We start from the raw sequence: 21,461 nt of genomic DNA, 5'->3' as shown, positions 1-21,461 counted from the left end.
AATCTCACAGGCTGAACAAAATCTGCTGAGGGCTTTGTGGAGGACAGGCTTTATGTAATGATCACATTTTTAGTTAGTAAGGTTATTTTTAGGCTCATCACCAGTCTGTTGGGGGAGGGAGAAGGGAAGTAAACAACCACTGCAACTTCTAGGACTGGCGCCATTTCATTCCTGTAGCTGTTTAGCCATTTCTAGAAATGGCTTCACCTTCTGCATGCTCCACACTGACAGAAGGCATGCAGCAATAAATAGCACAATGGGATAGTGTGACCTCCTGCCCCTTGATTGGGCTGCTTGTCAAGAAAACCTTGATCAATGGGCACTGGTGACACTGTTCCCAGCTATGCCACGATGAGCTGAGTCGCAAAGAAAAACCTGGCAACTGTTATCCCAGACAAAATGCTTAAAAAATATCCTCCCTACCTCCATCTCTTCTTACACAAACTTACATTCTGAAAAATCCATTATGAGAGTCCAGATCAACATATCTAGTGTTGGACTGAACTCCACTGTGCATGTGACACTCAGACTTTTAAATACCAGCACAACCATTCACACACCACACACATACCAAAGGCCTTCCCAAGATGCGACCATTCACACGCATTTCCATGGCTAAACCCCGAAAAAGAGACACTCAGAACCTTGTTGTAGTGCATGCACCAAGTTTTTGACTGTGAAGCAATCATTTAATGGAAACCTCTCAATGTCTGGTCTATCTTCTCTGTTTTTAGCAGCAGTTGCTCTCGAACTTGAGGCACGTTCTCCACTCACCAGGAGAGGTCACCACACACCTCAATAACCAAATGAAGAACCCAGATGGGATCCCACGGGAGGGACCTTCTAGTTGGGCTGGGTAAATGTCCCAGCTCAAAACAACTGGGGATGTGTCATGTCCATGCTGCCCACAAAGGGTTCTCTTTCTCTCTCTGTCAGGAGTTAGGAAGTGCAGACTGACACCACAACTCTCCTGCTCCCACTGAAAGTCCAGCCCTTCTACAGCAAGGCAATAACGTGCAGACAAATCAGACCTCAGGCCAAACACCAAAGGTGTCTCACAAAACACAGAGAATGAAAAACTTCCGTTCTGAGCAGCTTAGTGCAAGATCAGCTTAGGAATTTCTGAGACCCAACTTAAAAATCATGGGGAAGCAAGAATGGCTGCCACAGGACTGAAAAGACCTACATGGCTTAGACCCACAGCTAATCCACGTTCTGGCTGGAGTGTGAATATCTATGTAGACATTCCCACCTTTCCAAAACAAGATAAACAGATGCTGTTCATTTTGATAGAGATGAATCTTAGCCAAAAAAAAAAAAAAAAAAAAAAAAAGAGTTTCAGGCGAGGATTTGTGGAATATGAGTACTTCTTTAGGCCTCTGCCTCTCACCAAGCTCTTGTGCCACTGCTCGGAATTCCTCAGCCTGTTTCCTGTTTGTTTGAGGATCCATGTTAGGTCTCCCCTCCGTCACTGCATCTTCCCTGTTGGGCTTCATTAGCATCAGAGGAAAGTGATAAATGTGCCTAACAAACCTAAAATTAAAATTTTGAGATCAAAACCCAGTGCTCCAGAACCACCTACAACCTGCTACTTAAATGCCAGCCTGCTGCTCTCCCTGTCCTCAGGTGGCCTTGGCCTCTTCTTTTGCCAAAGGGCTAGAGAAGAAAACATCTCCTCTTCATCCATTCAGAGATCAGTGAGCATTAATTAGTGAGTACAGAACAAAGGTAAATACACCCTTGGCACCCCAGAGCAGAGTAGTGCCAGCACTGACTCTGTCCCTTGGCTGCATTTAGTATCCCACAGAAGGTGCTGCAGGACAGGAAGGGGAGACAGGACAGTGTGCAGTGACCCTGGGGAGTGACCAGCACACAAGGGAAGCTCCTTCCGAGTTAGCTGATAGTGAAGGCTTGGTTTATTCCCCATGGATAGGCTGTCTCAGACACCAAGAGATCCCAGTTCCTCCCAGTCCCAGCCACCCCTAAAGCGGACTGAACTCTGCTCTGGATTGTCTGCAGCAGGTGCAGCCTGCAGCTGCCAGCTTTACTCCAGGTGAGTGGGCTCAGTCTGTGCTCAGCCCTTCTCAGGATGGAGAACCGCTGCTGCTGCAGGTGCCCAGGGTCCCCTCCTGCAGCTGGGCCCTGCTCTCAGCCCATCACCTCGGGGGAAGGCAGGGAAGTGCCAGAGGAGCACAGAGGGCTCCTGCAGCTGGGCACTGAGGGGCCAGGCCTGGGCTCATGGTGATGCCGTGCACTGAGCTGCACAGTCCAGTTCCAGCCCACTCAGGGAGGGGGACACCAGGCAAATGCTTGGAGATTACAGCTAAATGTTAATGTCTCAGTGAGGGCCCCTGTGCCAGCTTCCCTCACAGACTCAGTGATCCCACTGTGACGGAAGCGCTGCAGAAACGTCACTGCCCTTTCAGCCAGCCAGGGAATGTTGGCCTGAGCAGCTGGGAAGGAGAGGGAGGCTAAAGGGGTCACTGAGCTAGGAAGGAGAAAGATGAGTTACTGCAGCAGTGCTCTAATGATCCCTTACCCAAGCCTGGCTGATGTGCTCTCGACTTCAGAGCTCAGCTTCCTCACAAGATGAGGCAGTATATGCCCACAAGAATAATTTGCCCTAATCCTGCTCCTTAATCAGATTCCTGATGATACAGGAGAAATATCTCAGGAAGCTGGGAAACAATTCATTGTTGGAGATGAGCAACTCACATCAACCTGCTGCCTTCTTGATACTTCCTTCCAGCCTATATGAAGGACTTGCCATACAAAGGAACACTTCAAAAAGGGACACAAAACTATTTCCTACCTCTGAAATATTTTCTACTGTCCTCAAGGGTTCCTCCCTTCTTATAAGCTGATGTTTGTGCTGAAGTCTCTGTCTTAGCTGCACCACCTCAATGATAAACCTCTGTGAATATCAGAGTTTGATGCTAGTCTGAGCCCTGAGAAGATCTGGAGTGTAAAGCAGAGACATTTGCTGCATGACCTTCTGTTTCTAACTACTTGTCACTGCACCAAATCTGGTCTGGTAGCTGTTGGTTACCTGGACTGAGGCTGCCCTTGCTGGCTGGGTTATGCAGCATTCTCTGAAATGCAATCACATGGAATCTCATTGTTTGGGGAGATGGAACATCCTTTTGTTGTGCTTATGGACAGCATCCAGCTGCAGAGCATTAGGATGAGAGGCAATGACACAAATGGCAAAGGGAAAAATTCCAAGTAAATATTAGTAAATCACTGTTTCTTGAAGGTTTTCAAAATTCAACTTGACAAGGCATTGAGAAATTTCATTGAAGTTGGCTGTGCTTAGCACAAGATTGCACCACAGACCTCTAGGAGTCCTGTCCAGCCTTAATTTTTCTTTTATCAACATAGCCATAGATGAGGACTGCACTGGTGTATGAATGTCCAACAGTAACCAGAGACACAATTCAGCAGAACCCCAAAACAGCTTCAGAGATCTCGAGGTCCAGAAGATTTATTATCCACATTATGCAGACCTGTGACAAACCAATCAAAACAACAAAACAATCCTGGGTTTTTGCAGAGGAGAAAAGATGAACCTGAAACTGCCCTGACATTTCCTTACCGTGTTGTTACACCTCAGATCTATGGGATGATGATTTAATTTACTAATAAGATTCATATCAAATGTGGTCTTCACCAACACCAACAACAAAAAAACCCCAACAATATAATATCAGACTTCCCTTTCTGTCGCAGAGGGATGTTTTTAAGCTGTGTCCTTACAACACCCATTTCTAGAGATGCTTAAAATTATGCCTCAAACTGATCAGCCCATGAAAAAAACATTAAAACTCTTGGCACATGGCAGAATTATTTTTTTCCAATCTTCCAGGACCAACAAGTTGATACTGAAAACTGCTTTGCAAGCTTTCAGTAACTCAAATACCAGATGAAAAATGCCAGATACTCCTTAATTTCCATCTCCTCTCTGTAGATCCAGTTTGGTGGCCTTTAACTCTGTGCATCACATGTGTGCAAAAATGCCATGAAAGGGCAAGAAATATTATTGCATACTCAGGAACATTTCAGTTTTTCAGTGAAGCCAAATTTCAAGCCTGTTCTTCCTTTCAGACTGATTGCAGATTTAATATAAATTGTGTACAATAGACAGAGAAAGATCACATAAAGGAACTATTTTAAGCTGGATGCAGGGAAAGAGGAATTTCTTTCTCAGCTTAAGCCTTGTAGGAGCTGTCTGTGCATGTCAGCCTGGTTTTAGCCACCCTCACAGTCATTCAGGCCAACAACAACTGCAATATGTCATATTTGTAATACTTGGGTTTTCCCTTCTCCAAATCACACTCTTTCATCTCTTCAGTCAATAACATCATATTAATAAGTTATATTATAATGTTATGGCATCATTATCATGTAATAACCCTCAGTTCTTACACAGCATGTTTTCTTAGCCCATCCTTCTGCTATGGTGCTTCACAGTGACAAAGAGCCAGGTGAATGTGTTGTGGATACCATTCACTTCCTTTCTCACTTTATAGTTCTCCCACAGTTATTTTTCTCTGGATGAAAAGAAAGGTTTAGCAGTCAGCTCAAGGAACACTGAGCTGTGCTCACTCATGTACATCAGTGGCACCAAGACAGCAGGATGATGCTGCATTGCCTAAGTGGAAAAGGCTCCCTTAATTCACCACCAGAAAAGAGAACTATTCCTTCCCTCCTCCTCTTCCTCCTCCTCCTCCTGGGTGGATGAAAACAGATCAAAACCTCAAACCAATCCTTGCACTAGCAGGAACTCAAAAGGTAGATTTGGGAGGAGTTGGAGGAAGATATAAATGCTGATAGCTGGAGACACAGAGCAACACTCAACTGGAGAGACTTAAGAGAAGAGGAATCAACACCAAACATGAATCTGAAACTTCTTTTTTGCCCCGGATTCCTTCTGCTGCTTATTGTCAGTCAAAACCAGGCAGGAGCCAGATCCATTTCCAGCTTACAGGTAAGTGACTGGCTGCTCAATAGAGCTGAAAGAAGCTGATGTTTCTTTAGGAATTGGACATGTCAGATGAGCTCTGTTTCTTCCAGCCCCATCTTGAAGAGACACCATGACAGCAGGAATGCTGAGATAGGCAGACACAGAGTTATTTAACAGAGGACACAAAAGTCTTTGATCACTGGATTTAAATTTCTAATCACATGAGGCAATTGAAAGGAAAATGTTTGGGGTTTTTTTTTCCTGTGGGTTCAGTTAGGGGTTTGTACATTTAGGGTCATCCTGTGACTAAGTGTAGCAATAAGCTTTTGTAGTAAAAGAAGTGATTCTGGAAGGACTATGACCTAAAGCCCTAGAGCAGTCACCTGCGTGCTCCTCCCTGAAGCCCCTGGTTTTAGATGAAAAAGAAGTTAAGAGGTTGTACCTGCAGGATCTCCTCCTCAGCTCAGTTGTGCAGCAATGCAGCCCCTGCTTGTGACTACCAGGTGTAGAATACAGGAAAAAGAGAAAGTGTGTATGTGTACCTATGTGTATTTGTGCAGGAGTTCCAAGTCATTGAGAAAAAACATTTCAGTTACTGCACTAGGGAGCTGGCATTGCCACATATGAAGTAACCTCCCAGTGTGCATAGAAATGTATAACCAAATCCTTCAGAAGCAATTTCAGCATGTCTCATGCCATTGCATTAATTCTCTTAGATACCAACTATTTTTTTCTTATTCCTTATTCATACTTTATCAGGCCTTTTTCAAGTTTTTCGTGATTTATCGCACATGCGCAGTTCCAAGAAAGACTTAACAGGCAGTCTGGCAGCTCAGAAATATGTCCTTGAACTTAGCACTCAGTATGGCTTATATGGAAAAAATGAGAGTTCCTAAAACCCCTCCTTCTCCTCTCTTCCACCTTCTACTCTTCCCTTTTTCCAGAGTCTGTCCAAATTGTTAGATGAGGACCTGGAGCATCCCCCGGTCTCAGAAGAGAGGGACCATGAGGAAGATGACCTGATCCCAGCAGGTGCCCTTGATCAGCAGGACACTGCACTGCAGTGGCTCCAAAGCACCAGGGACCAGCCCGAGAGCATTTCCATGAGTGACGGTGTGATCCAGAGATTCTTCAGCGACCTCCTGACTTTGTCCCGTAGATACCAGGGCAGAAAGAAAAAGAGCCTCTCCAGGGGATGTTTTGGTGTCAGACTAGACAGAATTGGGTCTCTGAGTGGACTAGGATGCTGACTCTGCCATGGTAAGAGAAAGCCAGAGGCTGCTGGTCTGTATTCATTTATAACTTGCAGAAATGTGGAAAGGGGCAGAGCTAATGGAAATGGTGCCCTAAGCTAAGTTTCACCCTCCTGTCACAAACACAGTTTATTATTTTACCCTCCTCAGAATTCACTGTCATCAGATGTAGACTTAAAACCTGTGATTGCCACACCTCTGCTCTACTTGCTTTCCCTCCTTCCTCTGAGGCAGCTGTAAGCATTTCATCTTTTATTAGAAGATGAGAGAGGTTTTTCACCCCAGGGATATTTGTTCCAATCCAAACAAACTCTAAGCAGAATAGTGGACCTAAATCTGCCACTAGAACAGTAAGAAAACAGTTAATTTCCATGTGTGAAATCCTGTATACTTCTCTTTCTATGACTTATTCCTCTTCTTTATTGACAGGACTGACTTTGGGGTTTCAAAGTACCCCCTTGCCTGGTACATGATGTCCTGAGCAAAGGCATCCACCTCTCCTCTGATATACTTGGCCAACAGAACACACCTTTGCTGTACTGGCTGTTTGTATCAGATTAGTTATTTGTGATCTATCTGAAAATTAATTACAGAAAACTACAGTTGTACTGTTTGTTTACTGAATGTATAAATAAACAAGTCTCATTATGTCACAGGTAATAAACTGGTTTCCATAATGAAATGAATTTGCTTCAAGGTTTGTGGTGTGATTTGTTCATAGCTCATTCCTGAAATAGAGCCCTAGTTTGCAGTTAGACATTAGAATTCAGGAGCATTTCAGAGGGCTGCTGCCTGGTAAACAGAAAGGTTCTGATCCACAATTTGAACAAAGGCAGCTGTCTAAGCAGACATCATTAGAAAGCAGTGACTCTGCATTTAGATCTGCCACTGATGGAGGAAAACCATTTTTTCTTAGTAGTATACTTCATCTCATAAAAAAAATGCCAAAAAACCCAACAACAACTAACAAAAAACCCCACAACCCCGAAACAAGGCCACCCTTCTTTGAAGGAAATCCAAAGGCACCCTACTCTTCCACAGGTAGATCCAGGTATTTCAAAGCACTGAGAAGAAAATTGAAAAACATATCCTGAAGGCTTCCTTGTTTAACATTTTTGGTTAGGTCTTATGCTGTTTGCTAGTTAATCTGTTTAAGTTAACTTTATTAACAAAGCAGCAGCAACTGTGAAAATGCACTGAACAGATATTTGTTGCCACATACATAGCCCTGAGTACAAGCTCTCCAATGATGGATTAGTCCATAATAGATTTATTAAACTCTGAAGTACCATTACTAAGAAAAAAAAAAATCACAAAAAAATTAAGACTTCCACCAATCAAATAAAGAATTAAAGTCCAGAATGAAAACTGTGTTATTCTTTCATCTTCCAACCATAACAAGAGCTGGTCTATACGTGGCTTAGCCTCTTTACTTAAGCTAAGAAGAAGCAGAGCTGCTTACCTGGGGGAGCTTAACAGAAAGCATCCAGCTTTCTTAGAGTCTCTCTCCAGGTTGGGTGCTGGCCCAGGTGCAGCCCACGTGGTGGGAAGTAAATCCACACAGCCCACGGACATCAGGGTGTCAGCCAATGTAACAAACAATGTAAAAATGTAGAGCCAGTAACTCGTGACAGCTGGTGCTAATGGGAACTTTACAGCCTCCTTTCTAATAATCTTGAGTTTAAAGTTTGTTCCCAGCTCCCAGTAACTCTAGAGCAGGGATGTTCTCACAGACATAAAGGTTTCTTAATGTTAAAATTCCACTGAAAACCCAGTTAAGGACAAGCACTACTGAAGTTTATTTGCAGAAAAATAACAGAGGTCAGAGTAGGTTGAAGTCTGAGTTGTGAGCACTTGTGAACAGAATCCTACAGAAGATGAGTAAGAAACAGAGAAGAGTTGCAATTACAGAGGTCGAGCTGGTAATGTGTCATCCCATCACCTGGCATTTTGTGGGAACATTTTAAAAAGGCACTTTTCTCAAAGCAAGAACAATTTATTTCACATAAAAGGCTCTATAATTAGATCCCCAGGACTGAAGCCAGGTGTGTTTGTACTTTAGGTAGTTTGCTGAGTTCTATTAGCATTTAAATAATCAAAGCTAAGCTTTGAAGTGAGGATGCCAGCCAGATGAAGGAAGCTCATCTCTAGCTGTGCTATTTCCATCTTTGCTAAGAAGCAGTGCATGAGTTTACAGGCCAGAATAACAGAAGTTGCTGAGGAGAAAAGGCTCCAATAAAAGTACTCCTACAGAAAGAAACATATAGACATCCTTCTCAAATATGTGTACTTTTGGTGTACCTGATTTGATGTCAGGCAGCAATGCAGATTTGGTCTCATCCAGGACTCACTTCTGGCTAGCTTATTAACAGAGGGCCAGTTGTATTTATTCCCCTTGATCATAACACAGATCCTGTTCAGTCTCACTGCTTTATCCCTTTCACCTCCTGTCTTTAGTACACACAAAACTGAGGATAATGTACATCCTCACCCAGACCTGCTTTCATTCTCTATCAACAATAACCCTCTCACCTGACAGGATCTTCCTTCATTCAGGTACTGAGCTTTCAAAACACACATCTCCTCTCTCTGCCAGGTTCTCTGCTGTTTTGCTTTAAACAAACCCACTTGCCAGCTGTTAAAACAGCTGGATGCAAAAATCACTGTCCCACACCAGTAGATACTGCTAGTTTGAAGAGTGTAGAAGGCAGAGGCTTAGTGAAATTGCTTTAATATTACCCAGGTGGTGAATGAAAGGACCCCGTCTGCTGTTCTGCCCCTTACAGAGGGAAGGGTTACAAAGGTAAGGAAGGGTTTGGTGACAGTGCCAGAGAAACAACATCAGAGGAACATTCAAAGAAGGAAAATATCCTAAACCCAAGTCTCAGGACGTGGTCTACTCACATAGCACAGAAATTTGTATATAGAGAAAAAGCTGTTGTCCCAAGAGCTGCTGCGGACTAATGATCCATCCTTCAGCCCCTTGGAAGGGAAATCAACCCAGCTTTCAGCTCCTGTGTGTCTAAGGCAGAGCAAACAGGCCGAAAGTGCAAGGTTCTTTGACTGCATCAACTCCTTCCTAACAGTGATGGAGAGTGGAGGGAGAGGAAATCACTGGAAAAACAGGCGCTGCCAGCAGGGGAGATGACTGAGGGCAGCTCTCTGCCTCCGGAGCAGTTGCTGCACTCAGAAGAGCCCCAGCTCCTGGAGGGTGACCTGTGGGGGCAGTTGCCAAGAGTTCCCTTACCGAAGCCAGAGCGCACAGTGCAGCACCTCGGCTCCTGCAGGGGTCTGGCAGGAGGCAGCTGAGCTCCCCCCGGGCAGCGTGGGGATATAACGAGAGACTTCATGGGCAAAGAAGCAATACGGTATCGAGACGAGGACAGGGACAGGGACAGGATGCAGCTCTCGGCTTTCTGCCGCGGGCTCTCCCTGCTGCTGCTCGTTACGCCGCGGGCAGAGGCGCGCAGTGCGGAGGGCCGATCCCTGCAGGGACCGGGGCCGGGGCTCCCAGCGCGGCCAGCAGCGCCGCTCCTGCCGGGGCGGAGGGGCAGGAGCGGAGCTCTCTCTCTCTATCCCTCCACTTCTTTCCTGTCCAGGACCTCCTGCAGCCGCTGCGGCAGCTCCGGGAAGAGGAAGGGGAACCGAGCCTGGGAGAGGAGCCCGTGGCCGGGGCTGAGGACGGCGGCTCCGAGTGGGAGCTCCCAGGGGCTGAGAGCGGCCGGACGGGAGCTCCGGTCCTGGCCCCAGACCTTCCCAGCCAGCGGAGGGACAGAGCCAGTGGAGGAGCCCCCTGTCCTCCCTCGGACGGAGACACTTCTCCTGCCTCTTTGGGACGAGGATGGAGAGGACCGGGGCGCAGACGGGGCTGGGATGCGGCAGCACAGAGCCCGTAGGTGCCGGGGCTGCCGCTGTCCCCGGCTGAAAGCCTCGGAGCGGCTTCCCCCGCAGCTCTCTGCCCTTCTTTCACAGGTTTCTGGAGCACATGGAGAAGCCGAAGCCGGGACCGGCTCCCAAGATCTTCCTGGATCTCCAGGCCGGCGTTCAGCAGCCAAACCTTACCAGGCTGCCCTCGTACCTGCCACGGCAGTGCGGCACGGAGCAATAAACTTTGTGCCAAGCCTACGTTGCCATTTTTGGGTGGGCTTTTTTTTGGTGACGGTTTAACAGACGGTCAGAGGATACAGAAATGCAGAGTGCTCGTCTCCCTCTGCTTTAAGGGCTCGATCCTGACCCTGGCCAGAACATCCCACCTTTTGCTGGAGGGTCGCAGCAGCAGCACGAAGGATGGTGCTTGCACCCTTCCAGGACGGTGTCAGCGACCCTCCACACTGTACTGAGGTGGCACTGCCGGGCACTGCTGCCAGCTCCGGGGCAGTGAGCCAGCATGTCCTTCCCGATGGCTTCACTGCTGCTACCAGGGAATCCTTCCCGGAGGTGGGCACTGGCCTAGGGGTTAATGCCAGGTACTGGCCTACCCTGTGCCACGGGCTACGCCGCTGGTATCAGTGCCAGGCTTGGCACGGCATAGGGGCACTTCTAAGGACAGAGGGGCTCCATCGCTTTAAAAATTCACCTGGCAGCTGCCGGCGAACGGCCGCGAGGTCTTCAGCACCCGGGACAGACGCCAATCGCCCCCCACGCCGAGCACCGCCCTGCCCGGGGCTCCCGGCACTGAGCCTGGGGGGTCCGGCAAAGGAAGGGGCAGCACAGAGATATCACCATCACCGGGACAAACAATCCGTGTTTAGGATGAAAATTAATTCCCCCCCTTGGAAAAAGAGAGGCACCACTTAATTGCTGGATGGCCACTCCAGCCATTTTTACACTTCTGTTTTGGTTCTTGTCTGATGGCCTCATCTATTCATTTCTTTCTCAATCTAACTAACGTGCAGGGAAAGAGAGCCTGGGTGGGGTGTGGCATAGTTTTGTCAAAGGTTTTGTAAGTGGGAGATGAAAGGATGCTCAGAACAGGAGGCTCTGTGCACAGCTCACACTTTTCAGCGCAGAATGGCAGTAAGGAGAATGTGCAGCAGGAGGATGTGCAGCAGGTCAGGGCAGCACTTAGGGCAGGTCTGTCCATCAGCAGATGGAACCCACATGGCACCAGCCCCCAGGTTCATAGTCCTGAGCTTTACAGGCTGAAAAATAAGGACACAGAATCATCTTGCTGGGGAAGGGGCAATGTCATCTCAGCTGAGCTCTGTCCATCCTCATCACAGGATCCACACACGTGCTGCCAGCAGCAGCCTCGGTGCTCTCCCTCTCTGATCTGAGTGACCAGAGCTGCTCTAACGGAGCCTCATGTCACCACACCTCCCATCCCATACCCTGGGAAGAGGGGGAAATGTGCCAGGTTCCCTAAAACCAGTCACAGCAAGCTTTTTTAGAAGAACCTGCTGCCCTGGTAAGGCAGATATTTTACTAGGGAAATGCCCAGCTGAGCATGGGCAATGCCTAAATCTTGACTCTCTGCTGCTGGGCTATAAAGCCTGAAGTTCATATTAATTTACCAGGGTGATAAACACCGAGATAAACAAGTGACTTTTATAGCTTTAACAAAGGTGAGCTGAGTTCTGACATTATACACTCTATTTGCTTTGGCAGAACTGCAAGATGGATAATCCAGGGCAGAATTTGGCAGTGCAAATACAACTGCTACTGTGACAGGCAGCCACTTTATCCCATCTCTACACTTCTCTACATTGTACATGGAATAGAGCACAAAAGCTTCCTGTCTTAGAAAAGTATTGTCGAGGCTGAAGTCATGCTGCTGCATCTTATTTACCTGCCATGAACACAGAACACAAAAAGGAACAAACCAGTAAAGAAAGGACTATCTCAGGGTCCGACTTAATTACTAAAATCGTGGAAAATTAGATTGTTTCACAGGGACATGTCACTCAAAGAAAAATATTTCCCATCTGAGATTAATATTGTGGCCCTCCATTTCTTGCTGTGCCCCAGGGGCTGCTGTGCAAAAAAAAAAAACAGACACAAAGGAAAACTCAGAGCAAGCTACAAAATGTTTTTGTACAGAGAGAGCACTAGAGAATACTTGGTGCATGGGGGTGTGTAAAAAGAAAGAAACAAGAAATACAATAACAGATTCTAATTATCTTAAATTGGACACTCAAAATTAATGAATAATTCTGGTTTATCTTTTCCTACTTTTGCAGTTTACAAAACAAAGTAACACCTTGGCACAAACAAACATGCACACCAAGAGCAGCAGGAGCAGAATACTTGTAACTAATTAATGAATTATACAGACGCTGCAGAATAGAGTGTTAATTTAAAAAAAAAAAAGAAGCTATCAGGATTTTAGTTCATTAATAAAAGCACAAAATAAGTGTTGAAGCACACAATAACATAAAAAACTAGTGTTGCCTCCATGCTCTGAAAAATAAAAGCATTGAGGAAAAATAGAAAGCTCTTACAATAAAGGGCTTCATCAGAACACACACAGAGTTGGGCTGACTTCGGGCTATATTAGGAAAAAGTAGCATTCGAGTGTGACTTCACAACCTTGAGAATGTCCTTTCTGGTATAATTTTGGTAGCTGATCATGTGAACAGTATGTGCACACGTTTGTACATAAACACCATGTTAAGACATTTAAGACACGGGAAATACTTTATCATTCTATTATTATTTTGAAAGTGTACTCAGGAGATTCTTTCAAGATCTATGTTCATATGAAGGGTCAACAAATTATTACTAGACTGACATTTAACTTACACATTTGTTGCTTCAATTTAAAATAACAAGAAACATTAGGAAAATGCAAAAAAAAAAAAAAAGCCATTGCTTCATGATTTAGAACTTTTGCATTTCTGTAAAAAAGATTAATTTTTAATTATACTATATGCACAAAGACACCGGTGGAAGAGAAATTTGAAGCATTTCTGTACCTTTGCAATTGCTCATTTAAGAATAGACAGTTTCTAGCTAATTTAAAGACATTCAGCACTCAAAGAAACAAATACTTTTTGTTTTTAATACGTTAAACGAAAGATTTTGTTTTAACTCCTCACAAAACACCCATATACACAAATTCATCCAGTCTTTCTTTGGGACAGATTCTGATACCTTTCTGAATAACACCAAAAGCCACCTATTTAAGCTCTCATCGAAAAAGTTTCTTTCTTGTATGACGGTAGAAGAAGATTATCGCTGAATCTGGCTGCCTGTTCTTTAAATTTTATTGATGCAGGGTCAAGCCTTACCATCAATGAAATCCCATTATTTAAACATTTGGCTGTTAATAAACACTAGAGGTGCCGAAGCCGGTTGTCGCGGAGCGCTGGAGGCACTCGCTCTCCCCACAGTCAGTCCGCACTGAGGTGCAGATCGAGGTGCTGCTCTTGTTGGTAACACACAAATACAAAGTCTCAGCGGTGATTTCACCTCAGAAGCAATGGGAAAAGAGAAGTGGCCCAAATCTGGGATTTTCAGCACACTCTGTGGTATGCGGTGGCCGCGCATATTCCATATATAGAAGGAAAGCGAGCATAATACTCTTTAGGTGTCCTGAAAGTCGATTTATCTTCATTCTTGACTCTCCACCAAATACTCATTTGAAAGCCTGTTGTATCCCCTGCAAAAGGCAATTTCCTTATGGAAATCTTCTAACTGAGCAAAGTTTAGAGTAGTTTTGGGATTGTTTCCCTTCTCTGTAAATCTGACCATAGGGGTCTCTTGAAAGAGAATTGCTAAGAATTTCCAACTGGACTATGTAATCACAGCGCCTGGTATCAAGAGGAGGGGGAGTGACATGAAATCACTGACTTGTGACATACATTCCTCAGCAACAGCAGCTGCTGCCTAATGACAGCTAATAAAGGGAATCTTCCCTTGACAGAGCTGCATGCCTGCAATGGGACTGGAATGTGCCCAAGATAAACCCACTGATAACCTAGGAAGCAGGGATCACCCAAAGAGTATAAAAGACAAGCTTCAGAAGAGAGACAACAGGACAAGGAAGAGAGAGACTTGAAGGGACATCTCAGAAAAAGCAGCTTGAACTTCCCCTTCCCAACGAAGTCAGCGCCATGGACACTAAAGGCTCATTTTTCTGTGGCTTCCTCTTGCTGCTTCTCATCCAGCTCCAGTCCAGCAGAGCCAACCCTATCTACAGCCTCAGCCCTGCCAAAGAACTAGCCAGCATGGAGGTGAGGACTCTCATTTTGCAAAGTTAAACTTTTGGGGTGCTTAGCAGAGCGTGAGGTGGTTCTTTGCCTTCCTTTTGCATGACTGGACCGCAATAACCACATCAACCATCACATGCCAGGGGACAAAGCCTCAGCTCTTCAGAGGGGTTCAGAGAAGCTCTGTAGGGCAATATCCTCCCATGCTGGGTTCACCTGAGCTCCTGGGCAGTAGTGGGAACCAAAACTGTGATGTTTTAGGACGTCTGCTTTGGCATTTCGGTTCTTTTTTTTTTTTAAATATACATTTTCCTGAGAACAAAGTTCCAGGGAAGGAAAAAATCATCAGAGTAGCTCCATAAGAACAAATAGAAAACTTTGAGGTGGGGTCCTGTCTATCTTGCTCTCTGTATGTCTATCCCTGCTCAGCAGGACAGCCATATGGCTCTGGCTTTGGGAATTTGAGAGATCTGGATGTGTATGGATGAGAGATGAGGAGGCAAAGTGAAGTACCCAAAGACAAACTTTTAGAAATATTACTAGAGGAGTAACAAAATCATTTAGTGTGGTTCATCCAGAAAAGCTTTCAGAGCTATAAAATTACCAGCTAAGAATTTTAACAAATAATAGAGAAAATCCATTGGTACGGCACAGTACAAGCTCGAGACTCTGATGGGATCTGGAAGCTCAAACCTTTCCTTGGGCTGGTACCAGTGACCAGCTTCTCAAAGCTGTTCTCAGACCCTAAGAACAAACTCCCTGAGCTGATAAGGACAACTGAAGCTAAAGCTGCCTCTGGGCTGTTTGCAGCAGCCAGGAAGAGTGGCTTCCAAATGTACTCACTGTCAGGAAAGCCATAAGGCATATTTCTCTCTACTCATATTCTAGAGATGGGCAATTACATTCCTCTAATTGGTTGTGCTGCCCTTGAGGAGGTTATCTGACCTGTTACACAAAGCTTTACAAAGGACAAAGAATGGTACCCAGGAAGCAATCACACAACAGGCAGGAATTTACCATACAGGTATTTTCAGTTACTTTAAGGAGTAGCAATCCTGCAATCCCTGGGGCAGAGATTAGTGAAAACACCAACAGCTTCTCCAAGTGATGTCCATTGAAATAGCCAGGGGTGACAAAGCATCTTCTTAGAATGTGGGAGTGGGCTGTGTGGCTAGAGGTTCTCTCAGACTTGTGTACCACTGGTGGGCTGAGTGGTCTCTCTCTTGTGCAGCCCACATCTTGCATTTTCTCCTCTGCCAAGACATCTTCTAACCTTGCCAGTAAGATACACATGGTGGCAAGCTGCTTCATTCAGTCCACAAAGTGAAGCTGTATTTTCCCATGGATGGAATTACTGTGAACAAGGATATAATGCAGACGACAGAACCCAACAACCACCAGTCAGGCTGGGATCCAACCTGTCAGTCTCCCTAGGGTGGGCTATGGGACCATCAATGAATGCAGAAGAGAATTACTCGAAGAGTTAGCAAATGACTCCAAAACAAGGAGTTTCATTAATTTAATCCTTCTCTTACAGGCTCTGCTGGAGAGACTGGAGGATAAAATTGCAATGATCGAAGCCCTGGAGTCCAATCCTGACCTGCAAGAACCCAAAACCCAGGAGGAGATCCTGTCAGAACTCGTTGATGACAGTGACAATCAGAAGGCTGAACCGAGGCTTGCACCCAACACCCCTCTGTCCTACAGGGACCCCTTCCTCAAGAGGCTGAGGGGGCTGCAGATGCCCAGGATGATGAGAGATTCTGGCTGTTTTGGGAGGAGGATTGACCGGATCGGCTCCCTGAGCGGGATGGGCTGCAATGGTGAGTCCTGTCTAAGCCATTTCACTGAACAGCACAGACCGTGTCCATGCCATGGGACAGGGAAGGAGCAGCTTCTCATTTAAGTCTTTAAGAAGGCACAGTTTGAGAATGGAATTAATTTGAGCCTAGTATTTCAGCTAGTATCAGTTTTTCAAAAGCACTGCTGACAATGGTGACACGTACCAAGACAAAACCAGATTTTAGTAACATTTATTTTGTGTTTGCTTTGCAGGTTCCCGGAGAAATTAGGATCAACCTCCTCCTTATTCCCTGCTCTGCAGAATGCTTTACAGTACCCCTTCCTCCCAAGATGAAAGCCAGATGCTTTCTAAGCTCCTCAACAGAAAGTTATTCCTATTTTTATTTATTTATTTATTTATTTATTTGATGTTTTTTTTAAAGAACATTTCTTACGCTAGCACCGACAGATCATCTTTAAATAAAACTAACACATTAGACATCTGTGCTGGACCTCTCTTCCTGTCTGTTGCATTATATTTTCTTGTATTTGCCTAAAGTCAAAATCTTAAGTTTTCTTGATATTCTGGTACCCACAAGCCTGGATCTTACTTACATGAGACAGAGAAAGCATGAACTTGGTAAAAATGAAAATGAGTTTTTGATTAGAGCTTTTCCTCTGCAGTAAGAAATACTAACAGGTTAGCAGGAAAAATAAACTTGCTTAACACTGAAAGACCATCATGAGTCCTCCTATAAGACAGGGTTTCAGAGAGTCCTTCTGCTGGGTTAGATTATTCAATCATGGGAACTACTAAAATGCCTCATGTAAGCAAAAGCTACATGAAAAGAAAGAAATAAAATCTTAACACTCCACAAGTTTCAAGATAACCAGAGGGAGGCAAGGGAATTCACTGTATGTTTTCTAGCAGTGACCAAATAAAGGTTACGAGCATCAATAGAAAGATACATCATTAACTGTGTCTTGTCTCACTCTGCATGTGGCTGAGATGGTGAGTCCCAGAATTTCTTGAAGGATCCTCAAAGGGTCTGAATATTATAGTGATATTCCTCATGAGAGGACAGGTGGATCACTCAACTACACAGCAGCTTGTGCAGAACATTTATTATCACTTTCTGGGAATGGCCCCTCACAAAGATGTTCTAACATGGCTAATGAGAGAACTGGGAGTCTGATTAAGGTTTAACCTTAGTTGCTAGATATCACACCTAGGAGCTGAATTTGACCCAATATATATTCTAGCACCCCACCAAAGAAGGTAATATTGCCAAAACCACATTCAGTCAGCACCCCAAGGAACAAAGAACTCGGATCCTGTCTTAGGTTGCAATGCAAGATGTGACCAGCAGTATGTATTCTACCACCATCTGTTGAAACCAGGTGGAGCAATGTTCTCCATCTCTTCCATGACCCATAATTCCAGGGGGGATATTCCTCTGTTAATGGGCCAGCTATTAAACCAGGTGGGGGGCAGTGCTCTTTATCTCTTCCACAACACATCCTCCCTCCAGGGGATATCTGCTGTTAATGGGCCACTGAATCTCACTGCATGACTGAAAATTACATAATCTCACTGAGAGATGCTCCACCCAGGGAGAAGAGCCAAGCATTCTTACCAGGATAAAAATCTGAGATTGGGAAAACAGGACCATCTACACCACCACAGGACCTGTGCTAGTTTTGAATTAATTGACATTTGGTGAGGAGGGAAGAAGCCACCACAGAAATGATTTTTCTAAGAGAATCTGCTATCAGTTTCCTCTGTGCCTGACAAAACCAATCAATGGCTAGTTTGAATATTGACATCTGGTTAAACCAATTAAAAAGCTGAATACACCTCTGTGTGATTGACATTTTAAGACAAACAAAAGTGGACTGCTACCAACACCCTGACTGACTGACTCTGTCAGGTTTTTTTGTACTACTGCATTTTTATTTTAATTTTCTTAGTAAAGGGCTGTTATTCCTATTCCCATATCTTTGCCTAAGAGCCCCTAAATTTCAAAATTATAATAATTTGGAGGGAGGGGGTTTGCATTTGCCATTTCAAGGGAGGCTCCTGCCTTCCTTAGCAGACATCTGTCTTTTCAAACCAAGACAGAGCCCCATGTGAGCCCTGGCAGTGGCATCAAGCCCAGCTCAACACAATTGTCCTGTGATTGCACGTAGTGCTAGGAACTGTGTTATTTTGAGCACCTCATGAGTCTCATTCCCAGAATCTCAGTGCATTCCCAGTCTCATTCCCATGTACCTGAGTACCCTGAGAAGCTTGTTCAGGGCTTAAGAAGGTAGCACCAGGACAGACTCAGCTGGAACAGTCCAATTCTGACTTTGCTTATGCAAATGCACGTGGGGACAGAAAGATTAGCAGGTGAGGATAAGGTATGGAAGGCAGGTGTTCCAGAGCTGCTGACAACAGCTCTCAGGGACCACAGCTCCAGGGAAAGGGTAAACTCAAGTGCACACCCCTCCTGCACAGGGACAGTCACAGCAAAAGCTGCTGCAACACTTTAATAGGGCTCATGTCACACATCACATTTCTGACAAGCCACCCTCACAGTCACTCCCTGCACTGCTGACATGGCCTCCAAGAGGGATCCATGTGCTCCTCTCCACACTGGGCCTTGTGATTCTTTCCTAGGGAAGAAGGGCAGAAGTCCAGTCTGAGGGAATAATTTTGATACACTCCAACAGGAAACCACAGACAAATTCTCTCCTTCCAGCAGCAGCAGCTACAGATAAAATACTTTGTGGAATAGTGTCCACGCAGGGCTCCTTGACAGAAAAATAAATTCCCAGATTAAGATTCCCAGCAGCATCCGTGGGACATCTCTGCAGTAACTTTGCATTTATTCAATTTCACAGATCAAGGGGGTGTGAAGTCACCCTTTGGGGAGCTCTTGTGGGGACAACAGGGCTTTGTCTTCTATAAAGGTTTTCCAAACACACCACTGCAGCATGATGGGAACATGCAGGTGGATCCCTCCACACTAGCAATGGGCAACAGCCTGAATTCTGTGCTGCTGAAAGTAAAAACAATTTCTGTATTCTAACAATACCTCTTGCTAGAGCTGAATTTTACCCAGTCAAGCACAACTTGCACAGACACTGTAAATTGTCCCTCCCTGTCGGCCCCTCAAGGCACAAAACACTGATTAGTTCAGTGGAATGTGCTAAAAATGGCAAGAAGAGGCAATGCTGCCTGACCTAAAGCCAGGTGGGTTCAGTATTAGCAGCAAGCCAGTTCCTGGTGGAACAAGTCTGTATTGGCTTGCAGACAGTATGTTAATAGACCCTGCGGTCTGGGAGAACCTAATTGAGGGTAAGCAATCGAGGAAAAAAGCATCTCTGACTGGATTTTTACTGCTGCTCCCAAACACTGAGCTGTAAAGCACCCTCAGGGGAATCTCACAGCCAGGTCAGAATAGTGCTGCACTCAGGAGTAAGCACTGGGGAAAGCTGAATGGGAGAAACTCAACATTGATCAGCTCTACAGGCAAAGAACATCATGCCCAAAGATGAAAAAAAGCTGCCACTGTTGCTGTGAGAGCTGGATCAGAGAGAGCAGGGAACAATCTTGGGAACAGCCATCATGTAAATGAAGAAATATCCCAGTGGGACCAGGGAAGGACCAGGCTAACACCCTCCACACAGCTATAATGACATTTGCCAATCCCTGCCCTGTCAGACTTCATTCTGCCTGCCTTACAGCATTTGACAGTACCCATGATTGTCAGTGCATAATTCAGCAGCTTGCTTTCCTTTAGACTCTGAAACACAGTAATTCCATTAGCCTGCTGCATGCACCTTGTAAAGCATGAGCCTTGTTTGGCATAGGGGTCTGCCTGACATGGGGTATATTTGCAAATTAGATTTGATGGTTTCTTCGCTCCTCAGACTCTGCACTATCCCTATCCAGCTTGCCACTAAACAAAATGCTTCCACTGAAACCCAAATTGGCAGGCAAGAATGCCAAGAGGAGCTGTCAGCACTGCTTGGTTTCTCTAAGAGATCATATGTGAAATACAGGGCACACACCCTCTACTGCTGCAGGGAGACGTGGAGCTGTGCCAGTTCACAGCCCAATCTGGCCACAGCCAGCTTGTTTGATTTACTTCCCCTGAATCTTGGCCCCTAAAGGCCTTTGCTGATTGACATCTGCTTGATAAGTGTGTCCCACACTTTTATGTGGGAAGGAAGGAAGATTTGTAAGACTTTCCCTCTCTATTACCATCTCCTGACTGCTCTCTGGGAAAACCAGCACAATCCTGTACATAAAAAGCAGAGTGGGGAGAAGTTTATGAAAACAGAAGATGGTGGGAAGGCAGCTAGAGTCAGATCTGCTATGCTGGGAATTGGGAAGATAGAAAAGAAAGATAAAACTGGTGTCAATTCAGCCATCCCAGAGAGATATTCTCTAGTATAGGCATCAAAGAGTTGCTGGGGGAGTTAACAGAGGTCTCAAGCTCATCATGTCTTATATGTTAGTCATGAGTTTTCAACACAGTATTGTTTTCTACTGAAACTGGTTTATATGGGTTCCAGTCTCTGCTCCAAAATGCTTAAAGGATCAGTAAGATATGTGTTAAACCATACATAGCCCATACAGCAATTGAAACAGCCTGGAGAAAGGGACACGCTACTCACTTCTAAACTGTGATCTCAACATCCAAACCTCACTGACAGACTCCCCTTCCTTCCCAGACAGCAGCAGAGCTCACGGATGTCTCATCCCAGCTCCCAGTAAGCCTTTTCAGACATTGCATTTGAACAGTGGATGCAGGGGAGGCTGAGTGTTTCCCACCCTGCTGAAAAACCCTTCAGCACCCTGGACAAGAAGAGCAGCTTCACTCTCTCCTTAACACCCCTGCAACAGCCAAAGCTGTGGGCAAACATCCTCTGTTCCATCCAGTGCATGCTGCAGGATCCACAACTGGGAATACACCTCTATGGGAATGCACACACACTGAAGAGGGAGCTTGTATCCTGCTAGCAAAACAAAAATTAAAAATAATAATAATAATCTCACTGGACACTATTTATTTTTTCTGCTAGAGCCCCAGTGTGTTGTTACAGAGACAATGACACATGGTTGGATTTAACAAGTCTATAAACTTCTCCCATTCCCTCCTGTGTTGCTGCATTTATGACCAAAGGCAGCACAGAGCTGAAGCAGAGTTCCCCCAGTCCTTTCTCCTGATGACTCCTTCCCACCCCTGCTAGAGTATTCCTCCTATTCCTTGCTTAGCTAAGACTGCTGTGGCACAACTTTAGCTCCTCAAACCAGATTTT

General features: G+C 45.3%; 2 protein-coding genes and 1 long non-coding RNA gene across 3 annotated transcripts; 2 read left to right on the top strand and 1 right to left on the bottom strand.

Moving 5' to 3' along the window:
* Positions 1–1,407: 1,407 nt before the first annotated feature.
* LOC120762418 (uncharacterized) lies at positions 1,408–7,786 on the bottom strand. The gene is made up of 5 exons (XR_005703897.2): positions 7,679–7,786; positions 3,337–3,506; positions 3,050–3,169; positions 2,813–2,958; positions 1,408–1,533 (listed from the first exon to the last, which is right to left on the bottom strand). It is a non-coding gene; the product is annotated as an uncharacterized LOC120762418 (long non-coding RNA).
* A 1,778-nt stretch (positions 7,787–9,564) lies between these two features.
* On the top strand, positions 9,565–10,449 carry LOC120762443 (uncharacterized). Its single transcript, XM_040084865.1, is given in 5 exon segments — positions 9,565–9,584; positions 9,677–9,951; positions 9,954–10,108; positions 10,189–10,290; positions 10,387–10,449. Coding segments are annotated over 5 exon segments (615 nt in total).
* Positions 10,450–14,183: 3,734 nt separating this feature from the next.
* Positions 14,184–16,272, top strand: NPPA (natriuretic peptide A). Its single transcript, XM_040084864.2, has 2 exons — positions 14,184–14,390; positions 15,904–16,272. The coding sequence occupies exons 1-2, from the start codon at positions 14,271–14,273 to the stop codon at positions 16,270–16,272; spliced, it is 489 nt and encodes a 162-aa protein (XP_039940798.2). The 5' UTR covers positions 14,184–14,270.
* The last annotated feature ends 5,189 nt before the right edge of the window (positions 16,273–21,461 follow it).

Source organism: Hirundo rustica, chromosome 22, assembly GCF_015227805.2.
Source record: "Hirundo rustica isolate bHirRus1 chromosome 22, bHirRus1.pri.v3, whole genome shotgun sequence".
In the NCBI taxonomy this organism is placed as follows: domain Eukaryota; kingdom Metazoa; phylum Chordata; class Aves; order Passeriformes; family Hirundinidae; genus Hirundo; species Hirundo rustica.
This window is presented reverse-complemented; position numbering and strand designations above follow the sequence as displayed.

Excerpts from the sequence above, each read along its gene's own strand:
- NPPA (XM_040084864.2), top strand. The coding sequence starts at position 14,271 with ATGGACACTAAAGGCTCATTTTTCTGTGGCTTCCTCTTGCTGCTTCTC. Across the intron at positions 14,391-15,903 it reads AAGAACTAGCCAGCATGGAG|GCTCTGCTGGAGAGACTGGA; the intron begins GTGAGGACTCTC and ends CTTCTCTTACAG.